At 33.3% G+C, this 26,077-nt stretch overlaps 1 protein-coding gene and 1 long non-coding RNA gene across 4 annotated transcripts in view; both read left to right on the top strand.

Moving 5' to 3' along the window:
• LOC130046530 (fibrillin-1-like) overlaps positions 1–26,077 on the top strand; it is a 46,972-nt gene that overhangs the window by 18,650 nt on the left and 2,245 nt on the right. The window contains exons 1-11 of one of the 3 annotated variants that reach the window (XM_056139427.1): positions 1,181–1,235; positions 6,671–6,793; positions 7,136–7,258; positions 7,582–7,716; positions 8,104–8,226; positions 9,282–9,413; positions 10,273–10,395; positions 10,542–10,679; positions 10,907–11,032; positions 11,629–11,754; positions 18,955–19,083. In XM_056139427.1, coding sequence (XP_055995402.1) covers positions 1,196–1,235; positions 6,671–6,793; positions 7,136–7,258; positions 7,582–7,716; positions 8,104–8,226; positions 9,282–9,413; positions 10,273–10,395; positions 10,542–10,679; positions 10,907–11,032; positions 11,629–11,754; positions 18,955–19,083 — 1,318 coding nt within the window. In that variant the 5' untranslated portion in view covers positions 1,181–1,195. Of the gene's footprint in view, positions 1–1,180; positions 1,236–6,484; positions 6,552–6,670; positions 6,794–7,135; positions 7,259–7,581; positions 7,717–8,103; positions 8,227–9,281; positions 9,414–10,272; positions 10,396–10,541; positions 10,680–10,906; positions 11,033–11,628; positions 11,755–18,954; positions 19,084–26,077 lie in introns of those variants that run through there. The other 2 variants (XM_056139426.1, XM_056139425.1) reach the window with 2 other exon arrangements.
• On the top strand, positions 20,587–23,563 carry LOC130046742 (uncharacterized). Its single transcript, XR_008795732.1, has 3 exons — positions 20,587–21,094; positions 21,968–22,053; positions 22,158–23,563. It is a non-coding gene; the product is annotated as an uncharacterized LOC130046742 (long non-coding RNA).

The raw sequence follows: 26,077 nt of genomic DNA, 5'->3' as shown, positions 1-26,077 counted from the left end.
ATGAAATGAGATACAGTGTGTATGAAAGGCGAAGATAACGAACAGTGGTCAATCTCATAATTCCTGTAAGTGATATAAAATAGATAGTTGGTTAAACACGGACCCCTGGATATACCAGAGGTGGGATCAGGTTCCTAGGAGGGGGTAAGCACCCCTGTCGACCGGTCACACCCGCCGTGAGTCCCATATCTTGATCAGGAAAACGGAAGTATCCGTAGTCGAAATCAGTGTGCGAAGAATGGTCTAACACGTCAGACAGCATTTGACCCAATGATAGGTTGTATTGGCAAACTAGAACGTTATAACGACCATAGACTTTGCAAAATGCTGACTTTAAACGAGACTGTTGACACCCCTGCACCATCAACTTGCTTATCAGTAGCCTGCCTCGATTTAAAGACCTATCATATGCAGAACAACCTATTGCGTATCAAATCAGCTGAGATATATACACAACATGTGCAGTTGATCATGGAATATTGCTACGCAAATATGGGAAGTTGACAATGGAGAAGCTGAAATCATCGCGTTTGTTATAATGTTGAGTTATTAATTTGGCGTTAATATCTATTTTTGATAAAATATCTAAGTATGAAGCAGAAGTGGACGACTTTGTGCAGCCTTTTATGTCGTGTTTACATGGAAATATCGAATCAACATATGAATGAATATTATTATTTTGATAGATAAAACGTCGTCGATATATCTAAATGTCGAATTAAAGGCACAGCAAGACAGTTTTTCTTCTCACGTAGAAGTTTTCTTTAAAATAAATTTTGCGTCATAAAAATATGAAAGCAGGTCAGTAAACAAACGAACAAAATGTGTGCCCATGGGAATTCCAACAGACTGTTATAAGACCTGATCACCAAATACTACGAAGATATTGTCAATGAGGAACTCCAACATATTTTTTTTATTTCAACTTCAGAGTACTTTTGCGTGGAATCAGAGTGGTGTTTAACAATGAAACAACTGTCTATGATGTCAAAAATTCCAGTCTTTAATTTATCTTGAGGAATGGTCGTGTAAAGTGTTGGAGTCATACGTGTTGATGTTTATCATTTGAGAAAATTTTGCAATTTCAAATTACTAACATAAAAGGTTTTTTTAGATTTTATTAGAATCCAGCTTTGATATACACCACTTCTGGCCTATGTAGTTGCACAGTACATTTGCGTGTACATAATGTCCCATGAGTCATCACAGAGGCCTAGTGTTCTTGTGTATATCAGGTAATCTATCCATGTATTTTGTGAATTCTGTGTTAAGTGCAGGGGAACAATAAAGAAAATACACATGGTACAGGAGAGGAATACAAAAATCTAACGGTCGATCGTAGACGTAAGATTGGCTTTGCTGTTCGATTTTTGTTGTTCACAAAAGATCGTTTAAAAAGTCGTAAGTTTATGCCTAGTGAAGGGTTGACGTAAGTCTATCTTAGACGCTTGACAAAGCGCGGGCATTGCTTTTTTCATTATTTGGTAATGAAATGGCCATACATTTGTAGTAAAAAGCCAAAATACAATGATTTTGTAATGTTGGTTTACAATATGAATGCTTAATAAATGATGTGAACCATAGATACTAAATAAAATTTGCATGCGCGAAAACACACGTGAATTGTAATTTTTTAACTTCTTTAATCAGATATAACATTTTGAGATTTAAATGAAATAAATGTTTTATATTGATGTGGCAGATATATTTTGGACTGTTTACTTACTAGCACCGTCAAAATCTTTTTCACACACGTGCAAGCACATGCGTACAAATTTGGTTGCCTGACATATTGATAACGGTGACTCTTTTATGAATAAGAAAAATGAAATGATTTCGACATCACATGTTCATACTACAACAACTGAGACTGTATTATGATTGGTTGTGCAGAAGCTCAATGACACCATTTTTAGAAATGATTAGGGAAGATCTGTAACAATCCCCGTTACAATTACAATTAGTTCCTTTAAGGGATACAAAATAGAAAGTTAAGAAAACACGATCCCTGGACATACCAGAGGTGGGATCAGGTGTTTAGGGAAAGTAAGCATTCCCTGTTGACCGGTCACACCCACCCGGAACCCATCTTGATCATATAAACGGAGTGATTCGTAGTCAAAATCAGTGTGTAAAGAACGGTCCAACAATCGGTATGAAACACTTCCGACAACATTTGACTCAATGATGGATTGTATGGGTAAACTGGATTATTATAACGACCATAAAAGTTGCGAAATGCTGACTTTAAAAGAGACTGTTGAAACCCCTGCACTATCAACTTGTTTGTCAGTAGCCTGTCTTGATTGATATGATATTGGCATGCATAAGTATTGACCATCTAAATGATTTCAGTATATCACATTTCATATATGAACTTTGAACCTTCACTGAGTTACAACTTGTCTTTAAAACTTGTTATTGTTACTCTTACTAATGCGTAATGCATAGAGAAATGAAACCTCTCCTAATTAATCCTATAATAATGTTTTCAATGAGAGATCATTCAAAGAGATACATTGCCTGGTTCCCACTGTCGTGTGATCCGTTACGAACGCCACGATTGACCATTCGTATCCGGTGACGGAAGTTTTTTGGAATTTCAGGTTTTGATACGAGGTGATGCAAGTTCTAACGTGTTTGTAGGAATTGTTGCGCTTTGATACCGAAAGTTCACTATAGAAAAATATCAGGTGACATGATCTGAACACCATTCAGATACGATCAGATACGTTCTGATAAGATTGTCGCGATCAAGTTTACCATTGGATTTCGATCTCATTCGATCATCACGATCCGGATTGCCGATTTGGGACGATCAAGTACGTGCAAATAGTTCGTTAATCACGAACTGATGCGCTAGGATATGATTGTGATCGCGATGTCTTTCATGAATTGTAAATGTTCACTTAATTGAAGATGATCACTGTTTGATTGGACAACGACGGGTATATATACAGCCCGACTGACGATTTACTTCATTTTGTAACATCTAGAAAGTAAACAATACAACATACAACCTCTGAGAATGGCGGAAGTTGAGGTTATGACAACGTGGCATTTGCAGCATTACTGTATGCTTATATTGTAACTATCGTGGGAGATCATGGGGTATCGCAAAGTATCGCAACAAAACGTGGAGTCTACGCTGTAAAAGACTGACCGGGATCATCACGATTTGGGAGTACGATTTGATGCGATATGTTGCGCTTTGTTAAGGTGCAATCCGATCTGATGCGATTTTAACGACAGAAAATTAATTGTGTTGATCGTAGAAATAATTTTTGGCAGTCAAAACATTTTTTATGATCAACACGATTGTCACGACTGACGCAAAGATTAGGTAAGTGTTGATAAAATCATTACGATTATTCCACGATTAAAACCTTTATTTCAAATCGTGATAGTGCGTACATAGTATAAAGATCTTAAACCAACTCACTATCCCTGAAATTCTCCTGTGTCTTTGCTTAAGCAGCCATTTTTTAAACCATTGTCTAGAGACCTTGGGGCCACTTGCATTAAACCCCACCACCTTTGATCTTTAAAACAACTTTACAAGGTTAAGGTGAAAGGTCAATGTTATAACTAAAATGAGAGGGTGTATTAAGCTCTTTTAAAATACAATGGATGTTACGTTGAACTTTATACATCCTTGTTATCCAGTTATCATCCCATTTAATTATTTATATCAATGTCTTTGCTTGAATATATTCAATACGATGACAAATGATCGGTTCAAGTTCTTAGCTCATCTGGGCCGACGGATCAAGTGGGCTTTTCTGATCGAAAGATTTGTTGTCTGTCGTCTGCGTCATCGTAAACTTTTCGCATTTTCATCTTCTCCAGAACCTCTCGACCAATCTTACCCAAACATGGTACAACGCACCCTTGGGTAGGGAAGATTCATGTTTATTGAAATGAAGGACCAAAGGGGAGATAATCACAAAAATGCAAAAGTATGAAGGTGCCATTTTAAAATCTTCTCAAGAACCCCTGTACCACGAAAGCTGAAATTTACGTGAAAGCTTTCTGACATAGAGGAGTTTGTTAAAATCACGACCCCTGGGGTTAAGATGGGAAAGAATAGGGGGATCAAACTTTTACATGCTATAATAATAGGATAATCTTTTTTTTTCAAATCTTACTCTCAATAAGGTCATAGGAGTGGATATTTGAGTGAGCGCTTCCTTATATAGTGTAGATTCAACTTTGTTTAAATCATGGCCCCCGAGGGTAGGGTGGGGTCACATTAGGGGATCAAAGTTTTACATTCTGATAGATAAGAAAATCTTCTCCAGAACCACTGGGCCAATTTCATTCTAACCTGATACAAATCATCCTTAGGTTAAGAGGATTCAAGTATATTCAAATGAAGGACCATGTCTCTTCAAAGTGGAGATAATCACAAAAAAGCAACAATAGATTGGTGTAATTTACAAATCTTCTCAAGAACCACTGAGTCAGAAAAGCTGAAATTTACATGAAAGTTTTCTGACAAAGTGGAGATTCAAGTTTCTAAATCTTAGAAACTTAGGGTTAGCGTTGGGCCACAATAGGGAATCGGAATTTTACATTTGAATGTATAGGGAACCAAACTTGGCACAAAGCATCCTCAAATGAAATTTGTTGATATGAAAGGTAATGTCCGTCTACAAGGGCATATGACAAGTGATGAATTTGCAGTCAAGTTTAATAACTAAGTTTCATAATTAATGAATTTTCAATCGTTAGCTTTAAAAAGTATTTTTCTCAACCAAACTCCTTGTATAATGATAGTTTTGCTCAAGCTTGTTTATTGCTAGGTCCCGCCTCTCAGGTGAGCGATGTGGCCCATGGGCCTCTTCATTACTACTGGTTCTCACTTTGACCTTGCATTTTAGATCAAAGAACAAGGTATTTCATATTTTGTCTAATGTTTGCGTTCTTGAAAAATCATGCGAAAAATCAAATGAAGCCCTGAGATTAAGTTTAAGGTCACAGTCACATACTTCTTTCCAAAAACATTATGTTACAGGTTCTTATCACTTTTTTAAAACCAGAAACATTTGTCTTTCACTTTTCTAAACCCACAATCGGCAGAAAGGCCCATAATTGTTTGAAAACAGTCAACTAGGACTACTAGTAATGCTTTCTCTGATATACATCAAACTTTACATATATCATATGTTGGTCATATGAAATCAGTAGAATACTCTCATTGGTTTTCAAATGTGATGTCAGATCATTTTCTATCTTTGAGTAGGGGAAGAAATATAATATTATCTTGTTTCTGATTGGACTTCATTACTTTGTCTGATAATGGTGGATAAATGTAGTTTATTACTTGATTAATTATCTAGCTCACTTTTTCCTTAAACTCATTACATATAAAGTATTTTTCAAAACGTTTTGTGTCATCTGCGAAGAATAACAACAAGTAGGGTCACTGTGTGTGTCTGTCTGCCAACCACATCCTAGATACTGGAGAGACAGTTCTTTTGATTTGTGGTATGGAATCTGTAGTCTGTCTCCCATGTTAGATTTCCTTGTCTGTCATATCTTTCCCACTGTGATTCTTAGGACTATAACATCAGGTCACCTTTGCATCCTTAGGGAATACCATGTTGGTACCCCAAAATATGTGAATGTTGCGTCCTTTTGGAAATACTATGGCTATACACCTTCGCTTCATATCTTGTGCGCAATGAGGCTTAAGACTATTGAATTTGGTCACTCGAAGCATGTTTGATAGAAGGTGTGGCGCAACCAACAAGTAGGTCACTGTGTCCTCATTTTGAATTTATATAGTTAAATATTCAAATCATGTTAGAATCATGTAATGAACATTGTAAGGCTTCGTACCCTCAAACTTGAAGACATTTGCAAAGTGATGCATCTTAACTTGGGAAAGTCCTATGTTATCGAAGCCAAGATTTTGACTACGTTTAAATTGGACAAGTAACAAAACTTTCAGCGAGATGTTTTATCGGCATTATTGAAGCGGAGAGTGTATTTGTGTCTATAAAGACAGGGGAGGAAAAAGCGTTTACAAAGCCTTTACTATCGCACTGCGTACGATTCTATGTACAGGTCTACATGTTCAGCACGAGTTCGTAGTTCCATCATACGGGAGCAATGTGGGTTTTTTTAACAGACTTGGTATTTCATCGGTTTCTATAGGTATGTTAAACTTACTTGCGTATTAAGTACTACCGTAATTTGTTCAGGTATGTTGTCGACACAATTTGATCCGGTAATTGTAACCTTCGATCTAAAACACACCTCTCGCATACAAACACAATTGATGTCTCACCTACGCTAATTACAAAATGACATGTGAACGGGATTGTAAGACCATATCTTAATATGAAAATGAAGTATTGGTTAAAATAATCAGCCATTTTGGGTTCCAAATTTGGAGTTTTCGTCTAGATATCTTTGATTGTGGCACAACAAAACACAAACACTTTCATGGGCGCCGTTATTACAGCTGACACTTTGAGTACGAGGTATATTTATGGCGACTCCCATAGGTTATGCATTGGCAGCAGACAAGAAAAGCTGTGTTGGTCAGTAGTTTTGGTTAGGCTGTTTCATCATTAGAACCACAAATTCAAAGATTACAATCACACGTATTTTGACCAATTTGTGTAAGATTTTAACTGTCATTGGAATAACACCCTTGCAGATGTCAACGAGTGTCTCTTGGGTACACACAAATGTCATGCGAATGCCAATTGCACAAATACTAAGGGTTCATACACCTGTGCATGCAAAACCGGATTCGAAGGTTCTGGACAAATATGTAGAGGTATTTTCAAATTTTCTTTTTTTATCTTTCATAAAATGTATTTTCAATATGTACGTTCAACAATGATTGTAGAGGTATATAACAAATGTCTATGATATTAATATTAGATACTTATTATAGATTTATAATTTTAGTGTGTTTCTTTTCCCAAGTTCCTAATAATTTGAATGGATATGTCTATTTTTCATTTTTTGAGGTAAAATGCGTCATACGTAAACACGTTTTTCTTAGATGAAATTCGTAAACAAGTTTCCATAAAAATGAAACGAGATTAACGTAAAAAAAAATAATCCTGGTTTTACTATTATAATCGTTATAAGTCAGTGATGTAATATTATGTAGACATCAACGAATGTTTAAGAAACACGCATCCCTGTTCTAAATACGCCACCTGCACTAACACCTGGGGATCGTGCACCTGTCGATGTAATAAGGGATTCACAGGAGACGGGAAGGATTGTAGAGGTAAGACTTAAGTTGTATACATCATGAAAAAAGAAAGTTCTATATATCCTGAAGAAGAAATTAATTTTATAAATCTCGTTAATCTACAAAGCTTCAAATCTGAAAGAGAAAAAAACCACTTCTCAAAATGGATTCTTCTATGAAATATAGAAAAAAGAAAACAAACAGGGATTAATCTCGTAATTCCTATATCGAAACAAATTTAGGAATATGGCAAACACTAAAAATAGAGCAGGAGTCTATCAAGTGAATTACACCGGATATACATTCGTTCCTCATCATTTGTCTCCGTTCAATTCAGTTCGCTTTTGGTCATATTACAGATGTCAATGAATGCCTACGAGAAGCAGATAATAACTGTCCGAGACCTAAACCACCGGGAGTGTGTACTAACACCATTGGATCCTACAGGTGTTCTTGTAAGAAAGGATACGAGTACAAGGGAAACAAATGCATAGGTATGTGTAGAATTACTGTATATATCATACAACAATTTCTATATCGTCACATTGTTGTGTCTCTATATCTTAATGTGTGTTTGTGTCACTTGGATATTGCGGGCATCATATCCTGACGCCATGTTACATGAAAATATTGATATTTCCACTATACAATGTATACGTAATCATTGTACAGTTATGTCGCCATTGTATCACAATTTACTGAGATGTTCGTCTTCATATGGTGTTAAATCTACTCCTTACAATGAAACAGCAAACGAAAATACTTTTTGACAGAATAGACATCAAATAATAAAGAAGCAAAATAAGGTAATTTGAGAAAAAGGTGCCGTACTATCTTAATGCTTAATAATAAAGAATTGGTATTGGTATTGTCATTTTCAGATATCGATGAATGCGCTCTGGGAATACACGCGTGCAGAGGACATTCTCATTGTGTCAACACTATAGGATCCTATAGGTGTAAATGTAATACAGGATTTGAACTGAGAGGCACAGAGTGTGTTGGTGAGTGTTACAATAGTATTTCTTACATACCACATTTCAAAATCTTTGAAAATTATACCCATTAAACTTTTCCACAATAAATCATAACTTACATTTGCATAGACAAATGTTTATATTATACACTGTCATACCCGTAAAGTTTTTGGAATTGCAAAAGATATAGCATACCGATTTCTAATGCTATCTAATTCCTTTTTATTTGAAACGTTTCGATTTCGCGTGGAAGAATTGCAGAGTAAAATTTGACTACGGAGGAGTGAATTGTCGGTATATGTTTGTTTACCTGTGTTGATATTAAAGGGACTGCTTCGCTTTTTTTGGAAATGTTTGTTTTTTATTTTGATGTCAGATTTTAAAAATATAACTCATTTAATGTTGATCACCAAAATTTGAACCTTCTGAATGCAAGGGTAAGAGCAGTATTTTATCCTACCTCTTGGTTAGGTAAACAAAGACTCCATTATTTTTATGTTTGAAAACAAAGCATTGATTTGTTGGTTTTGTACTTTGAAGCATCCTAATGTTACACAGTCACAAATCTCACTTTTAGATGTCAAATTTTACCTAAAGAATATTTGACATGTGATAGATATAATAAACTTAGATCGATATTCATTGCTTTTGAAAACTTTGTAAACAATAACATACTGCAATTTTTGTTTACAAAACAAATAATGAACTTTCTATAATGAGCGTCGATGATAATGCATGACCTTAATTTATGTGGGACTTTTAAACATATTAAACTGTAGACTTTGATTATTAAAAGTGAAAAACAAACTTTTGGGGAAAACCGTGAGTGAGTCCTTTTAAGTCATAGATACACGTTTTTCATGATGAAGTTAATCTTCTATTCATTTGGTAATAAAAAAATTCTTCTTTTTTTAAAATCCATGTAGTATAGGTCTTAACAGTTAGATCAAAACATGGTATTTCAATTCTGAATACATCATTCCGATTTGTAAGGTAAAAGGTCAAATCGAAATATAAAGTATCAAATTAGATAAGTATCAAGAAGAAAAACAAATGATTGTATCAACTTTATACTTTTAAAGACATTGATGAATGCAAAAGACGAACAGGTAAGTGTGACAAAAGACCAGGCTACGCCACTTGTACAAATACAATCGGATCATACACTTGTGGATGCAAAACAGGATTTGAAGGAAATGGATATGTATGCAGAGGTAAGTCATGCTACATAGTCATTAATTTTCCTTGTAACTAACTCCCCCTCCATCTTAATCATAAATGTGTTAGAAGTATTCCTACATTTGAATTTTCTGGAAATTGAGTACAACTTTGCTATACTTAATTTTCAGTTAACATGGAAACAATTTTCAGACATTTTATTTTGAGTCGAAACTGTAAATAATTTTACATTTAATTCTGTACATGAGGGAAGTAATTTTCGCATCGTAAAATAACAAACACTGCAACAAACAAAACAAACCAGAACATCTAATGTTGTGTCGAATAATGCCCTGAGGATGAGAATCCTCAAAATGTGGCTGATGTCGCCACTTATTAACATCTTTAAATAAATACAGAGAATAATAACAAAAACTACATATAAATACATCTAGCACTACAACTACAGTAATCTAGAAACGGATGTTTTGGACGAATAAAGCATGTCCTAATTCGCTCCACTTTTAACATTGATTGGCAAGCCTAAAGACCAAACAACATGTAGTCTGCGTTGTAAATACGTTTGTAGTTTAGTGTAGTTGTAGTGCTAGATGTATTTATATGTAGATTTTGTTATTATTTTCTGTTGATATTGGCCACATTACGTAATGTGTACGTGTGCGTGTGTGTGTGTGTAAATCATTTGATACTCTTTCTTTTGAGTTACATATAAGGTCTTTACTTAAATTATCCACTACACAATGTTTTTCATCAGTTTTGTTCATTGATCTTAACTCCATCCGTTTCCTTTATCAGACTACAAATGATTTCTGTCGGCATTCCCCCTACCATCTGGTATTCACTTTATACCATCAATGTCAATATACTTAATATGCGAATTACAATTTATTCTAGATATCAATGAGTGTGAGAGAAGGAAAGACAAATGTCACAGCCGAGCTGATTGCTTCAACACAATTGGGTCCTACAAATGTTCATGTCGTGCTGGTTTTGAAGGAAGCGGATTTACATGCACAGGTAAAATGATACTACACTCTTCTTTCTCTTTTGCATAGTCAAAAATATGATTTGAGGCATTCTTATGTTCTGAGTAAGCATATAGTTGCTTATTGTAATTGAATTAGAGAAGAAATTCTAAGACATCTACGATTCTATTACATTAGAAATTAATGAGTGTACAAGAGGGACACACACATGTGATAAACGAAATTCACCGAAACGGACAACTTGTACCAATACAATCGGATCGTTCACGTGTAAATGCAACAAAGGATTTACTGGAAATGGACATACCTGTCGCGGTAAGAAAATGTTTGGTAGAGTAAAACGTCCATAGCTTACAAAAGCATTGTACATTTCATCATGTGATAAAAAAAAACGAGTTAATAAACGAATGCGTCCGCTAGAAGAATATAATTCTAAATAAGTGACTCTTGGTATTGCATATACTGAGAACTCTTTCTAGACAGTTGCGTTTTGTTTTCTTATGACTGGAAAAGTCTTTATGACATTAACCTCTGTTTTAAAGACATCAACGTGTGTACAAGCAATACCCACAATTGTCATCGTCCACATGCCGAATGTTTTAACACGATTGGGAGTTTCACCTGCAAGTGTAAGAAAGGATTCCGAGGAGACGGCTACATATGCAGAGGTGAGACTAGGGAATAGAAGACAACTAAAGTGTTCAATATAAGAAGGGAATTAGCAGAAGAAAGTTTTCAGTGGTGAAGCTAAAACTGTGAAGTGATATTAGGAAATTCATGTCATAATTGTCTCTATAGTATGAGTATAAAAAAAACACGTGATTATTCTCGTACGTGATTGACAATTTTAATGCATATGATGTATAAGTAAATCAGAGTTATGATTATAAATAGAGGGGCACAATTTTATCACTTGTACATCAAACAATTCCATCTTTAAACTTTAATAACGAATTGAAAAATATCCAAGTATACATGGGCAGTGGAGGTTATCCACGTGCAACACTTTAAGACATCAATAAAAAGTTCTTTTCATGATGATATTAAGCTATGTTTATGAAAATGTCAAATGATAGTGAAGGTCATGCTTGTTCTCTATATTTCAAGTCTAGGTAAACTACTTTCAATATGTCTTCGATTAGCATTTGCAGTTTACTTTCGATAATTTAAAAAGGAGTGAAAACACGACAAGTAATAGTGAAAATGTTCCTTCTTCGTTGATATTTTAGAAATTAATCAATATATTGTCTTTCCCTTTACCAAGACATCGATGAATGCAAGGAAAACACACATAACTGTCACAGACCCCATGCCTGGTGTGACAACACGATTGGTTCCTTTAGATGTAGATGTAGAACAGGCTACACAGGGGATGGCTTCACGTGTACCGGTAAGCATTTCCTATCTTAAATGGGATATACTCTTTCAACTCAACGATGCAAACAAAACTCATGATACACGTAATTTAGTTGTCATTAAATCCTCAGTATATCTATCACTTAAATTAGATTTTTCCAGATGGATAAATTTAAAATGGCATTATTAATGTCCTTTTTCATCCTCTTTGTGATGGTGTTTTACTGACAAACTTCTTCTGAGAGCTTTTCTAGTGTATATTTTTTACAGTTTGAAAAAAGTATAGTCAGTTAGTTCTTGACTTTTTTTTCAATAATTCTAATGGTTAAACGTCTGGGTTTTTTTATATTTATAGAATTAATGAGATTGATCACTGTTTTTTGTTGTTGTTTTTTTTTTTTTTTTTACATTTACATGAAGAGAAATATGAGAAGTAAGTTTTACGTGGAACGATTAAATTAGAAAAGGATCTGAATATGATATTGAAACGCGTGTAAAAATCAGTACAAGGAAGCATTTATTTCTCTGAAATAATTGAGACAGGTAATATACAATATCACATCTGCTGTAGCATATTTCTCAAAAACTAAAACCCAAATACAAAATGTGAAATGCAAAAATTATGAATTCTGATTTTAGTGATCGAGAAAGAAACCTTCAGCCTTGCATGATATCAATTACAAAAAGTGTCTTTTCTTCAAATAATTGATGTGTTATTTACAAGTATGCTGTGTGTCATAAAAAATATCAAAATAAAAAGATCCACACGTGCATTCAAATTTTTCGGTGGAGAATTTACTCCTAAACCTTCAAATGATAATGTACTATTGATTGACTAGGATATTGGTTAATAAAGTGTATACCTTTTAACAGTTATAACACCCCTTTGCTTACAAAATCAAAAGTATATTTCTGTAATTAAAGTTGTACTCTAACATAAGCACGGACTATTCACTATTTTGATCTCATATTGCTATTTTTCATATCCCATGTAAATGAAAACAAATGATTAATGTAATTATTTCATTTCAGAGACTATTAGATTTATTATTCTCTCCCTGTGGCCTTCAATTCGACATTTAGATATATCGATGACGTTTTGTGTATTAACAATAATAGCTTTCATTCATATGTAGATTGATATATCCCTGTGAGCTCGAAATAAAGGACACCACGGAGTCGTCCACTTCTGCTTCATACTTAGATATTTTATTGAAAGTAGACATTAACGGCAAACTGACAACTCAACTGTATGACAAACGGGATGATTTCAGCTTCTCCATCGTCAACTTCCCATATTTATGTAGCAATATTCCAATATCACCTGCATATGTTGTTTATATATCTCAACTGATTCGATATGCAAGAGCTTGCTCTGGGTATAGTCAGTTTTTAAATCGAGGTAAGCTAATGACAAACAAGTTGATGGTACAGGGGTTTCAACAGCCTCGATTGAAGTCAGCATTTCGTAAATTGTTTAATTCTATGGTCGTTATAACGATGTAGTTCGTTAGTAAAACCTCGCATTGGGTCAAATGCTGTCTGACGTGTTTCATACCGATTGTTAAGCCGTTCTTAGCACACTGATTTTGACTGCGGATAACTCCGTTTACCTGATCAGGATATAGGGCTCACGGCGGGTGTAACCGGTCAACAGGGGATGCTTACTCCTCCTAGGCACCTGGTCCCACCTCAGGTATGTCCAGGGGTCCGTGTTTGCCCAACTATCTATTTTGTATTGCTTATAGGAGTTATGAGATTGATCACTGTTCGTTATCTTCACCTTGCATTATTCTGTTAGAATTCCCATGGGCACGAATAGAGACTATTAGATTTATTAGTCTGTTAGAATTCCCATTAACCGTTAACTATCAAGGATGAGGTTGTCAAGAAAAAAGGAACGACGTTTTGAATTTTTTAAAGTCAAAACGATGTGACATTTACTGTCTACAAGATATACATTTTGTTGAAAATATACATAATATCATTACAAATGAATGGGGATTTGAGAAGTGTTTTTTTTTTTTTTTTAGTTCATTTGTTTCAAATGCAAGGGGAACTGCTGTACTTTTTAACAATACCTTTGAATTTGTTGTACATAAAGAGAAAAAGGATAATAAAGGCAATTATATTATTATAGATTTAAGTATAGAAGGTAAAAGAATAACATTAGCTAATTTATATGGACCAAACAAAGATTCGGCAATTTTTTATAAGACTGTAGTAGAAAATGCACAATATTTTGGAAATAATCACTATATTTTCTGTGGTGATTTTAATTTTGTCATGAATCTCAATATTGACTGTAAATTCTATAAAGATAATAATATTAACAACCCAAATTCCAGAAATACTATGTTAGAGGCAATGAATGACTTAGATATTTTTGATATACATGTATATAGAGAATTATACCCAGATACAAGAAGATATACTTGGAGAAGAAAAAATCCCACTAAATTAGCCAGATTAGATTTCTTTTTGATTTCCAATTTCTGATTTCACAGTGTACATGATTGTGTTGTAGAACCAGGCTACAGATCAGACCATTCTATGGTCATTTTGTCATTAAGATTTCAGGATTTTCAAAGGTTTATGGAAATTTAATAACTCTTTGCTTTATGATAAAGAATATGTCCGAAAAATTAAACAAACAATATTACAAACAAAAAAGCAGTATATGATTCCGGTTTATAATATCGATAATACAGGGTCTATTCCAGATAATGAAGTTAATTTTATAATGAATGATCAGTTGTTTTAGAGGTATTGATGATGGAAATAAGAGGAAAATCTATTTCACATTCAGCTTATATACAAAAATGTAAAAATCATAAAGAAAAAGAATTGGGTGTTTTAATAAAAGACCTGGAAGAGAATGAAGAATCGGCAGAAAAGTCTGACATTAGTTTGGAAGATGCAAAGAAACAATTAGAAGTAATAAGGACAGATAAAATAAAAGGTGCAATGATTAGATCAAAAGCAAAATGGCTAGAGGAGGGAGAAAAACCTACAGAGTATTTCTGCAATCTAGAGAAAAGAAACTTTACGAACAAAATAATTCAACGAGTAGAGAAAGAAAATGGTAAAGTAATTACAAATCAGCATGAGATATTGGAGGAGATATGTAAATATTATGAAAATTTATATGAAAATAAAACAACTGTGGGAAATTTACGTGAATGGGAAAATGACGAATTATTTAGAAATGTTCCTATATTGTCATTAAATGAAAATTTAATCCTAGAGGGGGAGATAACTTATCAGGAAACAACAAACACTATTACAAAAATGAAAAATAATACAAGTCCAGGAAGTGATGGCTTCACTACTGAGTTTTTCAAATTGTTTTGGAAAGACCTTTGAATTTTCGTTACAAGGGCATTAAATTCTGGTTATAATAGGGGAGAACTGTCAATTACACAAAAGTAAGGGATCATTACATGTTTACCAAAACCGGACAAACCAAAACAATTTTTAAAAAATTGGCGCCCTATTACCTTACTCAATAAGATAGTGTCTGGATGTATTGCAGGTAGAATCAAATCTGTTCTCCCAAAATTAATCAGTGGAGACCAAACTGGATTCATATCAAGAAGAAATATTTCAGAAAACACAAGATTAATTTATGACATAATGAATTACACTCAGGTAAGAAATATTCCTGGCATGATCCTCCTCATAGATTTTGAAAAAGCATTGGGATTATTTGATAAGAGTGTTAAAAATTTCAATTTTGGTGAATCTATTATTAAGTGGATCACAGTATTTTACAATAACATATCAACAACAATAAACCAAGGTGGAAATTTATCAAGGTGGTTTCAAAATAGGCGTTGTTGTAGACAGGGAGATCCAATCTCACCTTACTTGTTTTTATTATGTGTAGAAATACTTGCAATAAAACTAAAAGGTAATGAAAAGGTAAAAGGTATTAAGATAGGTAATATAATTCACTTAATTTCACAATTTGCAGATGATATATTCTTAGATGGTAGTAAGGAATCTTTAGAGGCTACTAGCATTAGATGACCTTAAAGATTTTAAAGAGATGTCTGGTCTAACTGTCAATTATAGTAAAAGTCAAGTGGTATGGATTGGTAGTAAGAGATATTCAGTAAAAAGATTAGTGGAAGATAAAGAATTGATATGGGGCAATAATAAATTCCAAGTTCTTGGAATAGAATTTGATGTTGATTTAGGTGAAACAGTAAAAATAAATTTTGATAAAAAAATTATTGCTATTCAAAATCTTTTGAAACATTGGGAAAGAAGGAATATTACTCCTATAGGGCGTATTACAGTGATTAAATCATTAGCAATTTCAAAACTAGTACACTTATTTATTTCATTGCCAAATCCATTTAAAGACATCATAGACAAGTTAAATCAAATATCCTTCAATTTTTTATGGAAAAGTCCTGTTGCAAAAGTTAAAAAATTGGTCGTCACACAAGAATATGACAAAGGAGGATTAAATATAGTAAATATTGAAAACTTTATTGCAAATCTAAAATTCTCATGGATTAAAAAACTTCTCTTTGATACAGCCAAGTGGCAATCTATTATAGGAGCAGAAGTTGATATAAGCAATGTTATTAAATTTGGACAGTGTTTACAAAAACTTGAAAAATCAAAGAATATGTTTTGGAGGGATGTAATTAAATCCTGGAAATGGTTAATATGTCTTTTTGAGAAAAAAAAATCTTCTGAACTTATGGTTAATAGTGTTTTATGGTACAATGAAAACATAAAGGTAAATAGAAAAACTTTATATCTGAAAGAATGGTGTGAAAATAATGTATATACAGTTAACTCAATGTTAGATGAGAATGGAGATATCATGAATTATAATCAATTCATGGAAATGTATAAAGTAAAATCTCATTTTTTGGAATTTTTTGGTTTAAGACAAGCATTGAAGAAAGCAATGAGAATTAATGGAATAAACCAGTTTATAAAAGTTCAAGAACCTACTATTCCCATACATATAGCCCCTTTCATATATTTTAAAAGTAACAAGAAAAAACTGTACCAACTTTTTAATCATAGTGAAGAAAAACCTACAGGTCAAAAGAAGTGGGATATACAATTTGATATCTCTCAAGAAGAGTGGAATACAATTAATAAAAATGTTTTTACTATTACAAAGGATACAAAATTACAGTGGCTACAATATCGTATAAATAAAAAAAATTTTAGTCACAAATTTATTTCTGTTCAAAATAAAGAAAATAGACAACGATTTATGTTCGTTTTGTGCAAAAGAAAAGGAATCAATGGAGCATGTTTTGCATGACTGAAAATGTTGTTTTATTTTTCAAGAATGTGCAGTCATGGTTTAGGAATTTTTTTCCAGTAAATATTGTTGTTGATAAAAAAAAAAAAAACCTTTTTGCTGGGTAGCTCAGAAAATGAAATGATCAATTTGATTAATTATTATTTAAAGTACTTTGTGTATTGTTGCAAATGTAGAGGCAATCCGCCTTTGTTAAATAACTTTATTACCACTTGGACAAATGTGTACAAAGTAGAAAGGCAGTTAGCATGCAAAAATGATTATGTAGATGTTTTTGAGAAGAAATGGAATACATTTCATAAATTAAAAGATTTATAGATTTTAGATCATCCAGAAAATATAATATGTAATTGTATACATTAATTAGCCTATGTATATCATCGGAAGTTATTATCAATGTCATAACAGTACATTTGTTATACATTTAAAACCTTTAGTTTGTGACAACCTATTAGATTAATATTATTTTGTATAGTGTACATATGATAAGACAGAGTAATTTCATTCCTTTCTAATTCTCTTCCTTTTCTTCTATCTTTAAATGAATGCCTATTAGAGTGGATGTGTGAGTAAATGGTAGATAAAATACCCTGTACCCCCTAGTCCGGTGGGTTTGTAAGGGCATGATGTTAAAACCCTGACTGTCATAATGTGAATAAATGTTGTGTGAACCTGGAAAAAAAGAAGAAGAAAGAATTCCCATGGGCACGAATTAAGCTCCTTTGTTAGCTGACCCGTTTTTATATTCCCACGAAACATAATTTATTCAAAAACTTCTACGTGAGAAGAAAAAATCTCTTGCTGTGGCCTTTTATTCGACATTTAGATATAACGACGACGTTTTATCTATTAACAATAATAACTTTCTTTCATATGTCGATTCGACATATCCCTGTAATCTCGAAATAAAAGACACCAAAGTCGTCCACCTCTGTTTCATACGTAGATATTTTCATTTATGTAGCAATATTCCATTATCACCTCCATATGGTGTTTATATATCTCAAATGATTCGATATGAAAGAACTTGTTCTGCGTATGGTCTGTTTTTAAATCGAGACAGGTTACTGGCAAACATGTTGTTGGTGCATGGGTTCAAACATGTTGATGGTGCATGGGTTTCAACACTCTCGTTTAATGTCAGCATTTCGCAAGTTATATGATCGTTATAACGACCTAGTTCATCAATACAACCTATCATTGGGTCAAATGCTGTCTGACGTGTTCCATACTGATTGTTAGACCGTCCTTGGACACTTATTTCGACTACGGTAAATTTCGTTTACCTGACCAAGATATATGGCTCACGGCGGGTGTGACCGGTCGACAGGGAATGCTTCCTGATCCCACCTCTTGTGTATCCGGGAGTCCGTGTTTGCTCAACTATCTATTTTGTATTGCTTGTAGGAGTTATGAGATTAATCACTGTTCGTTATCTTCACCTTTTATCATAATTTTTTTCAAACATCATGGCCACATCCTTTTGAACATTGCATGGAACTGGTCTTTAAAAGTCTTGTATAACATTGTACGAGTTTTAGATTCTGTCATTCTTGATTTAACAGCGATTGTTGTATTTTACTTGAAGTAAAAGGACTATAAGTATGCTAGTAAGGAGATACTCTGTAATTTAAAAAGACTTATCAAATACATTTATAGTTAGTTTCCTTATATTTAATTCTCTTGAAAACTGTTTAAACATATACTGTTCGTTATCTTCACCTTTCATCTGGTACTGGTATCTAGATTTGTTTGATTGAAATTAATTTACCACGGAACAAAGAAAAAATACTGTAATTGAGAGTTTGAAAATATAATGTAGTATCTGGTCCCATACAAAACATTGTTTAAAATCCTATTATATTCCATCCATATAACTGACATCTTAATATTAAACGCCAACTAGTTTTTTTAATGGATGTGAATTTTTTCCAGCCATTAAATCGTGTAAGGAGGGAAGAGATGACTGCAGTAAATACGCTAAGTGCACAGACCTCTCAGTGGGAGGGACTTATTCTTGTGATTGTTTCTTTGGTTTCTTTGGAAATGGAAAAACGTGCACCGGTAAGTATTCTCTTTCTTTAAAGTACCTTTTACAATGTTGCTGTTTGTGCGCGTAAGATTGCATAAGGTGTAATTCAGCTCCACTTTTTGTATGCAATTGTCCTGTCGTAATCATATATTTAATATTTATAGTAATTTAAATACGGTAGAGCAGTTTTTCCACTCGAGGTAATACTTTTTGCTTAGTTTAACGATTTAGATTCACACCGCCAAATGTTTGATAGTTAAATTTGCACCTATTTATGTCAGCAATGCAAATACGTATTTGTGCAAAAAAGATAAATCTGTTTGATAAACTACTGGGTTTTGTTCATGTTTTTGACGACTGTAGAATGAGAATGTTTTTAAGGTAAGTAATCAACATTACACTGCTTACCATTTTTTGGAACATCATGTCCGCCAAAATATATCGCGCTGAAATTATCTGCATACCTATGCGGTAGATAACTGAAGTTTATACCTGAGGTGAAACATCCGGTTTACTGTAATTTTGAATTTGCGGATCCAATACGCAAGATCGTAAATACCGAGTTAGCGGAACTCTCTTGTAAAGAAGTCCGGAAAAGCGTGTCTATCTTGGGCATTTTTTGTTTATTCAAACATGGCATCGGAAGACGATTTAACCTGTTCATTCCACAATTAAAAGCATTTTTAAATGAAAGGTGTGTGAAACGTCTGGAGCTATATGTTTTGACGCAAGCTGTTCTCAGCTTTGGGAATTTCCTGGCTGACAGCAGTGGGAAAAAATCCACATAATTTCCATTAAAATCTCTCATTTGTGGATATTTCTGCGTATTAGGTTTCTTTCTTGAATCATTACTACAGTCTACTGCAATGCAATAATAGTGCACCATTGTTAAAATCAGGTGAATCGATCACGACAAAACTTGCAAAACTGGTGTTATTTACCAACATGCCCGAATTATCGCATACTCTGGGTCTCGTGAGACTTTGAAAGGGGAAAGTAAAATTTAAAACCAAGACGGAAAAAGTAGTCGCGATCTTGCGTATTAATAGGTTAACTATCAATAGTAGACATTCAAGTTATTTAACATCTTGACCTACGAGTTAGGGCGGGGCATTATTGGAATATCAAAATTAAATAGTGAGGCTTTGAAATCGAAAGGCTCATAGACCGCTGTCGTTTTTCATTGAATGCAAACGTTTTATTTTAGGGTCTTGTATTGTTTAGATGAAATTCAGTAATAATTTGTACACATAAACATTGATCTATATTAATGTATCAACTTCTTCATGTACGAAATTAACCGTGAAAACATTATTCGGATAGATGCATATTATATATATATATATGTATGTATGTATGTATGTATATATATCCAAATTGTGTTTCTGAAAAAATCACAATGTCCGGTATAAAATATTAAAAGAAATAGAATAAACAGTACACAAAGTTGAAAATTTAACGCAAGCGCTTTCATTTTATAAACCTCAGGCGTTACATATTTCACACACATCTATATGTTCACTAACTTTAATTGTTCTGTATACATAAAATACTATTTCCCGACGAGAAAAAGAAAGACACTTTATTAAGACTTTAAGGTAGCGACGGATAGCAACCACGTGATCAGTAAAAATTGTGTATTTTCACGTGAATTCATTTTCCGGAATTCCTTACTCCGTCATAGAATAGTCGAAAAACAAAAAGGGGTTCCGAAAGTTTTTTGTTGCTGTGACTGACTCGCCAAGAGAAAATATGCACATACCACATATTAGTATACGTCAATATCTGTAATAATGGTAGATCAAATGTTTCATCTGTGTGAAACTTTTTGCTAATCGAAATGTTAAACCAACCACCAATCCATGTACATAGATGCGCTACGTAAACAAAGTTGTTGGTTGATACATCGTAATGTCCGAGTGCAGCATGCTGCGAGATTGAATACTGTTTATAGAGTCATTGAGAGGCTAAACAAAGTTCCTTGCAAGAAGAGGAAGTTGGTGGATGCATTCAACTTGGACAACGAAATCATAGTTTCGTTTGGTGAGTGAAAAAAAATGCCATAAATTTGTATTCAAAAGTTCAACTCACATTTCCTCTGCTATTTCACAACGCGATTTATAATAACATCTGTAAGTTTAAACACACGACATACAGTAGATGTATTATTTTGTATGTATTCCATGTGTGCTTAAAATATAACTCCCACCTGTGCATGTGATTGTAAACGAACGGATGTCATGTAAATGTATACCACATTTGTAAACATGGGCTCTCACAACTCTTTTATTAAGAAAATATCGTTATGAAAATAACCGTTACGAAAATAACATACCTTGAACTACATGTATAAAAGTAATGAAAAACAAATATCTGTATAGACCTACTATCTAGGGGTATGAGGGAACCGGATAGAAAGTGGAGGGGGGGGGGGGGGGGGGGGGGGGGGGGGGGGGGGCATGTGTTGAATTATAATTCCCTAGACTATAGTATACATATACTATTACTTTGAAATTTCAGTGACCTAAGAAATATATCAAACCTGAGGTTTCGTGTTTCACACAAACATGTAGGTTGGCAAAACCTTTTTAAAAATAATGTAAATTAATCACAAGTCTGCATATGCCCTCTCATAGGCAAATGTATGCACTGTATGTATAAGTAAGATATGTATACTACATGTATGCCCTTCTCTTGACCCACATTTTGTAAATAAAACAGATATGATAAGTCTATGGCAGTTTATGAAAACATATATACATGTCATCTCATATTTTGAAACCAGTATTTAAATTTTCACTGAATATGTGTTGAGACACAATTTTAAAATTCACATTGTCTGACGTAGTCTAATTACTCAATGGTATAATATAGACCTAACTGTGCAAATATCAATTATGATGATCTTTTTTCTAGACATCAGCCTGAAGACCAAGGGAGGTTAGATAGGACCAGTGCAGGTTGAAGTGGATTTCGAGTCAACAAGTATAACAGCAAGAGAGGTACTATATTTTCTTTTGATAAACATTTGTAAAGACAATTCTGAGTATATCAGATATTCATCTTTTTTGCTATATTTAAATATATTTATCTATATTTTGAACAGGTACTCCATTTACAGTGATGATGACATATCCCCTGGACCCCCACAACTCCACAAATTTAAAAATGTTTGATCAAAAGATTAAAGAACTACTGCAAAATTTGGGACTTGGATGAAAAACATGAATTCACTTATATGAGCTCAGAGCAGTGGATGTTGTACAGCATACTTTAAACTAAATTGTGAATTTGAGGGAAAACAAGTACATGTACTCGTGTATTACATGTACATGCCTTTTGAAAGACAATGATATTGCATAGATGTAAAGGAGATTTCAATGTTGATTATTCTTTCTTAGATATATTAGTAAAAAATGTGCACATGATAGAATATCAATTTTATAACTTCAATCAATGTGTTTGAATTTTCCTTGTAATTCAAAATTTAGTTGAAACATACATCATTGATACATTAATGTATATCAAATTTTTAGAAAAGTTTCATAATGGAACTAATTCACCCCCCCCCCCCCCCCCCCCCCCCCCCCCCCCCTTATACATACAGTGAACATAGACCTTCACCTGGGGAAAACCACAGTTAGTTAATGCAATATACATGTACATGCATTCTCAGTTATCCAATAGTGAGTTTTTGGTTCATTGTGAAACTACAATTAGAAATCTTAAACTTATGAAAGACACACCTATCTGTGAGGGTAAGATGACTCAGATGGACTTACATGTAGTGATCCATGGGCAGTCCATGGGTCTCTTTCCATTGCTATTAATTATTTATTGAAATATGAAATGGTTATTTAAACATATTTGGTGTATTATACTGTATAGTGATATAAATTTCTATCAAAAAATATGTATAGGCAATAGATTTGGTCCAGTTATTACAAGAAATTGTATGAAAAATAACTAAATATTTAGGCAATCATTGTGAGTGCGAAAAGGTCAACTGCAATAGCACACACTATATATCATTCTTAAATGGCTCATAGAAACTTCTAGTATTGTGAGTTTGAATGCTCAATGTGGTAATTTGGAAATGCTTAATCATTTAAGGTCAATAGTTTATCTCAGCTGACTATCTCTTAAAATTCATTTCTAGAAGGGAGGGGGTAGGGTTACAAAATCTGACATAGTTTCAGATTAAACCTCATTTGGTATATTTTTTTCTATTCAATATTTTAGATACTACTTGACTTATTGTAAAAATGAAATAAAATCAGAAATTTTATGAGCAGAATTTTGTTGTTGTCAGAAAATGTATGCCTGATAGTATTTGAGAAATGTCATATTTAGGGTAAATTTGGCCAATTGCCAAGTTGAATCATCCCAATGTTTTCCTTAGATGCATTTTGAATTTTTAATCAATGTTGATTTTTTTTATCTGTTTGTGTTTAATTTACATAACTATATATGACAAACAATATTTCTGGTGTCAATAAAAATTTTATTGGCTTCTGTGTTAATTTGCTCAATTTTGGCATTTTTTGCCTTTTGGGGCTGCCAAAGAGGGGATTTCAATCTCGCTTTCCTCGAAAATTAACCTGATTACTTTTGTTAATTTTTTGATATGTTTTAGGATAAAGTCAAAATGTTATAATAAATAAAATTGAAAAAAATTCAATGAGCGGTTTTTTTGGGGCTAGCTATCAATAGCTACCTTAAAACCGGCTCTCAATAGCTTACTGTGAAATATGTTTACTGTTATTATCTATGACGTCATAATATGCTTAACGTAAAAACCTTTTCCCTTCATTCGTTTATGACGTCGTTATGTACGTGAAATGTTTGGACGCCTTTATGACGTCAGACCATTTCAAAACTATTTTAAAATGTAACGCCTGTACTGAGGATTATAAAATGAAAGCGCTTGCGTTAAATTTTTAACTTTGTGTACTGTTTATTCTATTTCTTTTAATATGCATATATATATATATATATATATATATATATATATATAGGGTAAATAATTAAATAAAATATGACAACACGTTGTAAAATGTCCTGTAGTTCATCAACTTGATAATATTCTGAAATCAGATGGAAAAATAACACATGTCCTCCGACATTACAAATTCATTAACAGTAAAAGATAACCAAAAAATCCAAATTTCATAGAAATTCCGTTTCCCGAGACAATAGATGCAAAGATCCCCGGTGTGGAATTTGTACATATATAAAGGAGGGACAAACTTTCAATTTCAACGGAAAGGAATTCACCGTAAATGCGGATATGTCTTGTGGCTCTAAGAATTTCATATATGTTATTGCATGTAGCGGATGTAGACAAATCCATATCGGAGAAACGGGAACAACTCTTGGAGCCAGAATTCGTGTACATACGCAACACATTCAAGTACCGGAATACCGTAAAATAAAACTGAGTGAACATTTAGACGTGTGTGGAAATGGGCATTTTCACGTTTTTCCTTTTTACAAACTTTTCACGGACAATTTAGTGGAAAGGAGAGAAAAAGAAAAATATTTCATTCGCTCATTTAGACCTACGCTTAATAGGTTAATGTAAATTCTTTGTATTATATCACAATATTACGCTCCAAATGACTCCCTCTGTAATGTGACGTCATTAAATTGTTATAGTCATAACAGCATACAATTGTAATTTGTTTTCATAAAGTAAAACGTCTGAAGATTTTTTTAAAAACGAAAGCGCTTACGTTTTACAAGGTGTTGTCATATTTTATTTTATTTTTAACTTATTGATTACCGGACACTGATGCAATTTTTCAAATTTGGATATATATATATATATATATATATATATATATATATATATATATAGGCCTATATATAAAAGCAGGAAAATATGACCAAATTGGATAAAATCTGAGGAATTCATGGAAAGGATATCTAGATGACTGTTTTATTGTTTGGTAAAAATCCGAAGATCTGATCAAGTTTCACAATTTGTTGAATACGCTCAATCCAAATATCCAGTTTACCATGGACTACAGTGATACTTCAAAGTGATAAAACATGAAACCAACATTCTAAATGATGTATTTTACAAAACAACAGACACACACCAATATTTGAATTTCAAATCATGTCATCCTACACACACTAAAAGGAATATTCCGTACAATTTGGCAAGAATGATTTGCATTATTGTTAAAGATGAAAATACTGAAGACCAAAGACTGGCAGAATTGAAAATATTTCTTACTGCACAGAATTATCCGGAAACACTCATTCTTTCAGCCATAAACGAAGCAAAGAAAATTCAACAGCATACACTTAGAACAAGAGAAAAAGACCACAATCCTTTCCTAATACCATTGATGACCACTTACAACACAAAACATATAAATATCTTTCAGGAAGCTAAGAGGAATTTTACAGTTGTCGAGCGTGATTTAGAAATTCAGAAAATTATTCCCAAATCTGACCTACTCCACAGCCAAAGACAACCATCTAACTTGAAGAAATTATTAACAAAAGCCAATTTCAATTCAACGCCTGAAAATACGCGGTTTCTACATGTGTTGACTCGAGGTGTGGTACATGCCCCTTCCTAAAAACAGGACCTTCTATTTCTTTTAAATGCGGAAAATATTTACTGTAAATGATAACATGTCATACAAGTCGAAAAACTTACTATACTGCATTATTTGCAACGGGTGTAGCGAGGAATATATTGGGCAAACCGGAACACAACTAACAACCAGGATGCGTGTCCACCGCCAACAAATGAACGATCCCAGTACAAGAAATACCCCCTGCAGGGAACATTTTGACACCTGTGGTTGAGGCAACTACAGCGTATTTCCATTTTATATAATCAAAACAGAACCAACGTCCATGAGACTTGCTAAAGAAAATTATTTCATTAAACTGTAAAATTTCATACTTATTTTGTTCAAGAAACCTTTCCCGAACTTTTGTTTTATGACGTTATGTATCTATTTCTTCCTCGGAAAAACTATCATGACGTCACAATAGACATCT

The sequence above is a fragment of the Ostrea edulis genome, chromosome 6, assembly GCF_947568905.1.
Source record: "Ostrea edulis chromosome 6, xbOstEdul1.1, whole genome shotgun sequence".
Lineage (NCBI taxonomy): Eukaryota > Metazoa > Mollusca > Bivalvia > Ostreida > Ostreidae > Ostrea > Ostrea edulis.
Note: the sequence above shows the minus strand (reverse complement) of the source record. Positions and strands in the feature narration are given on the sequence as shown.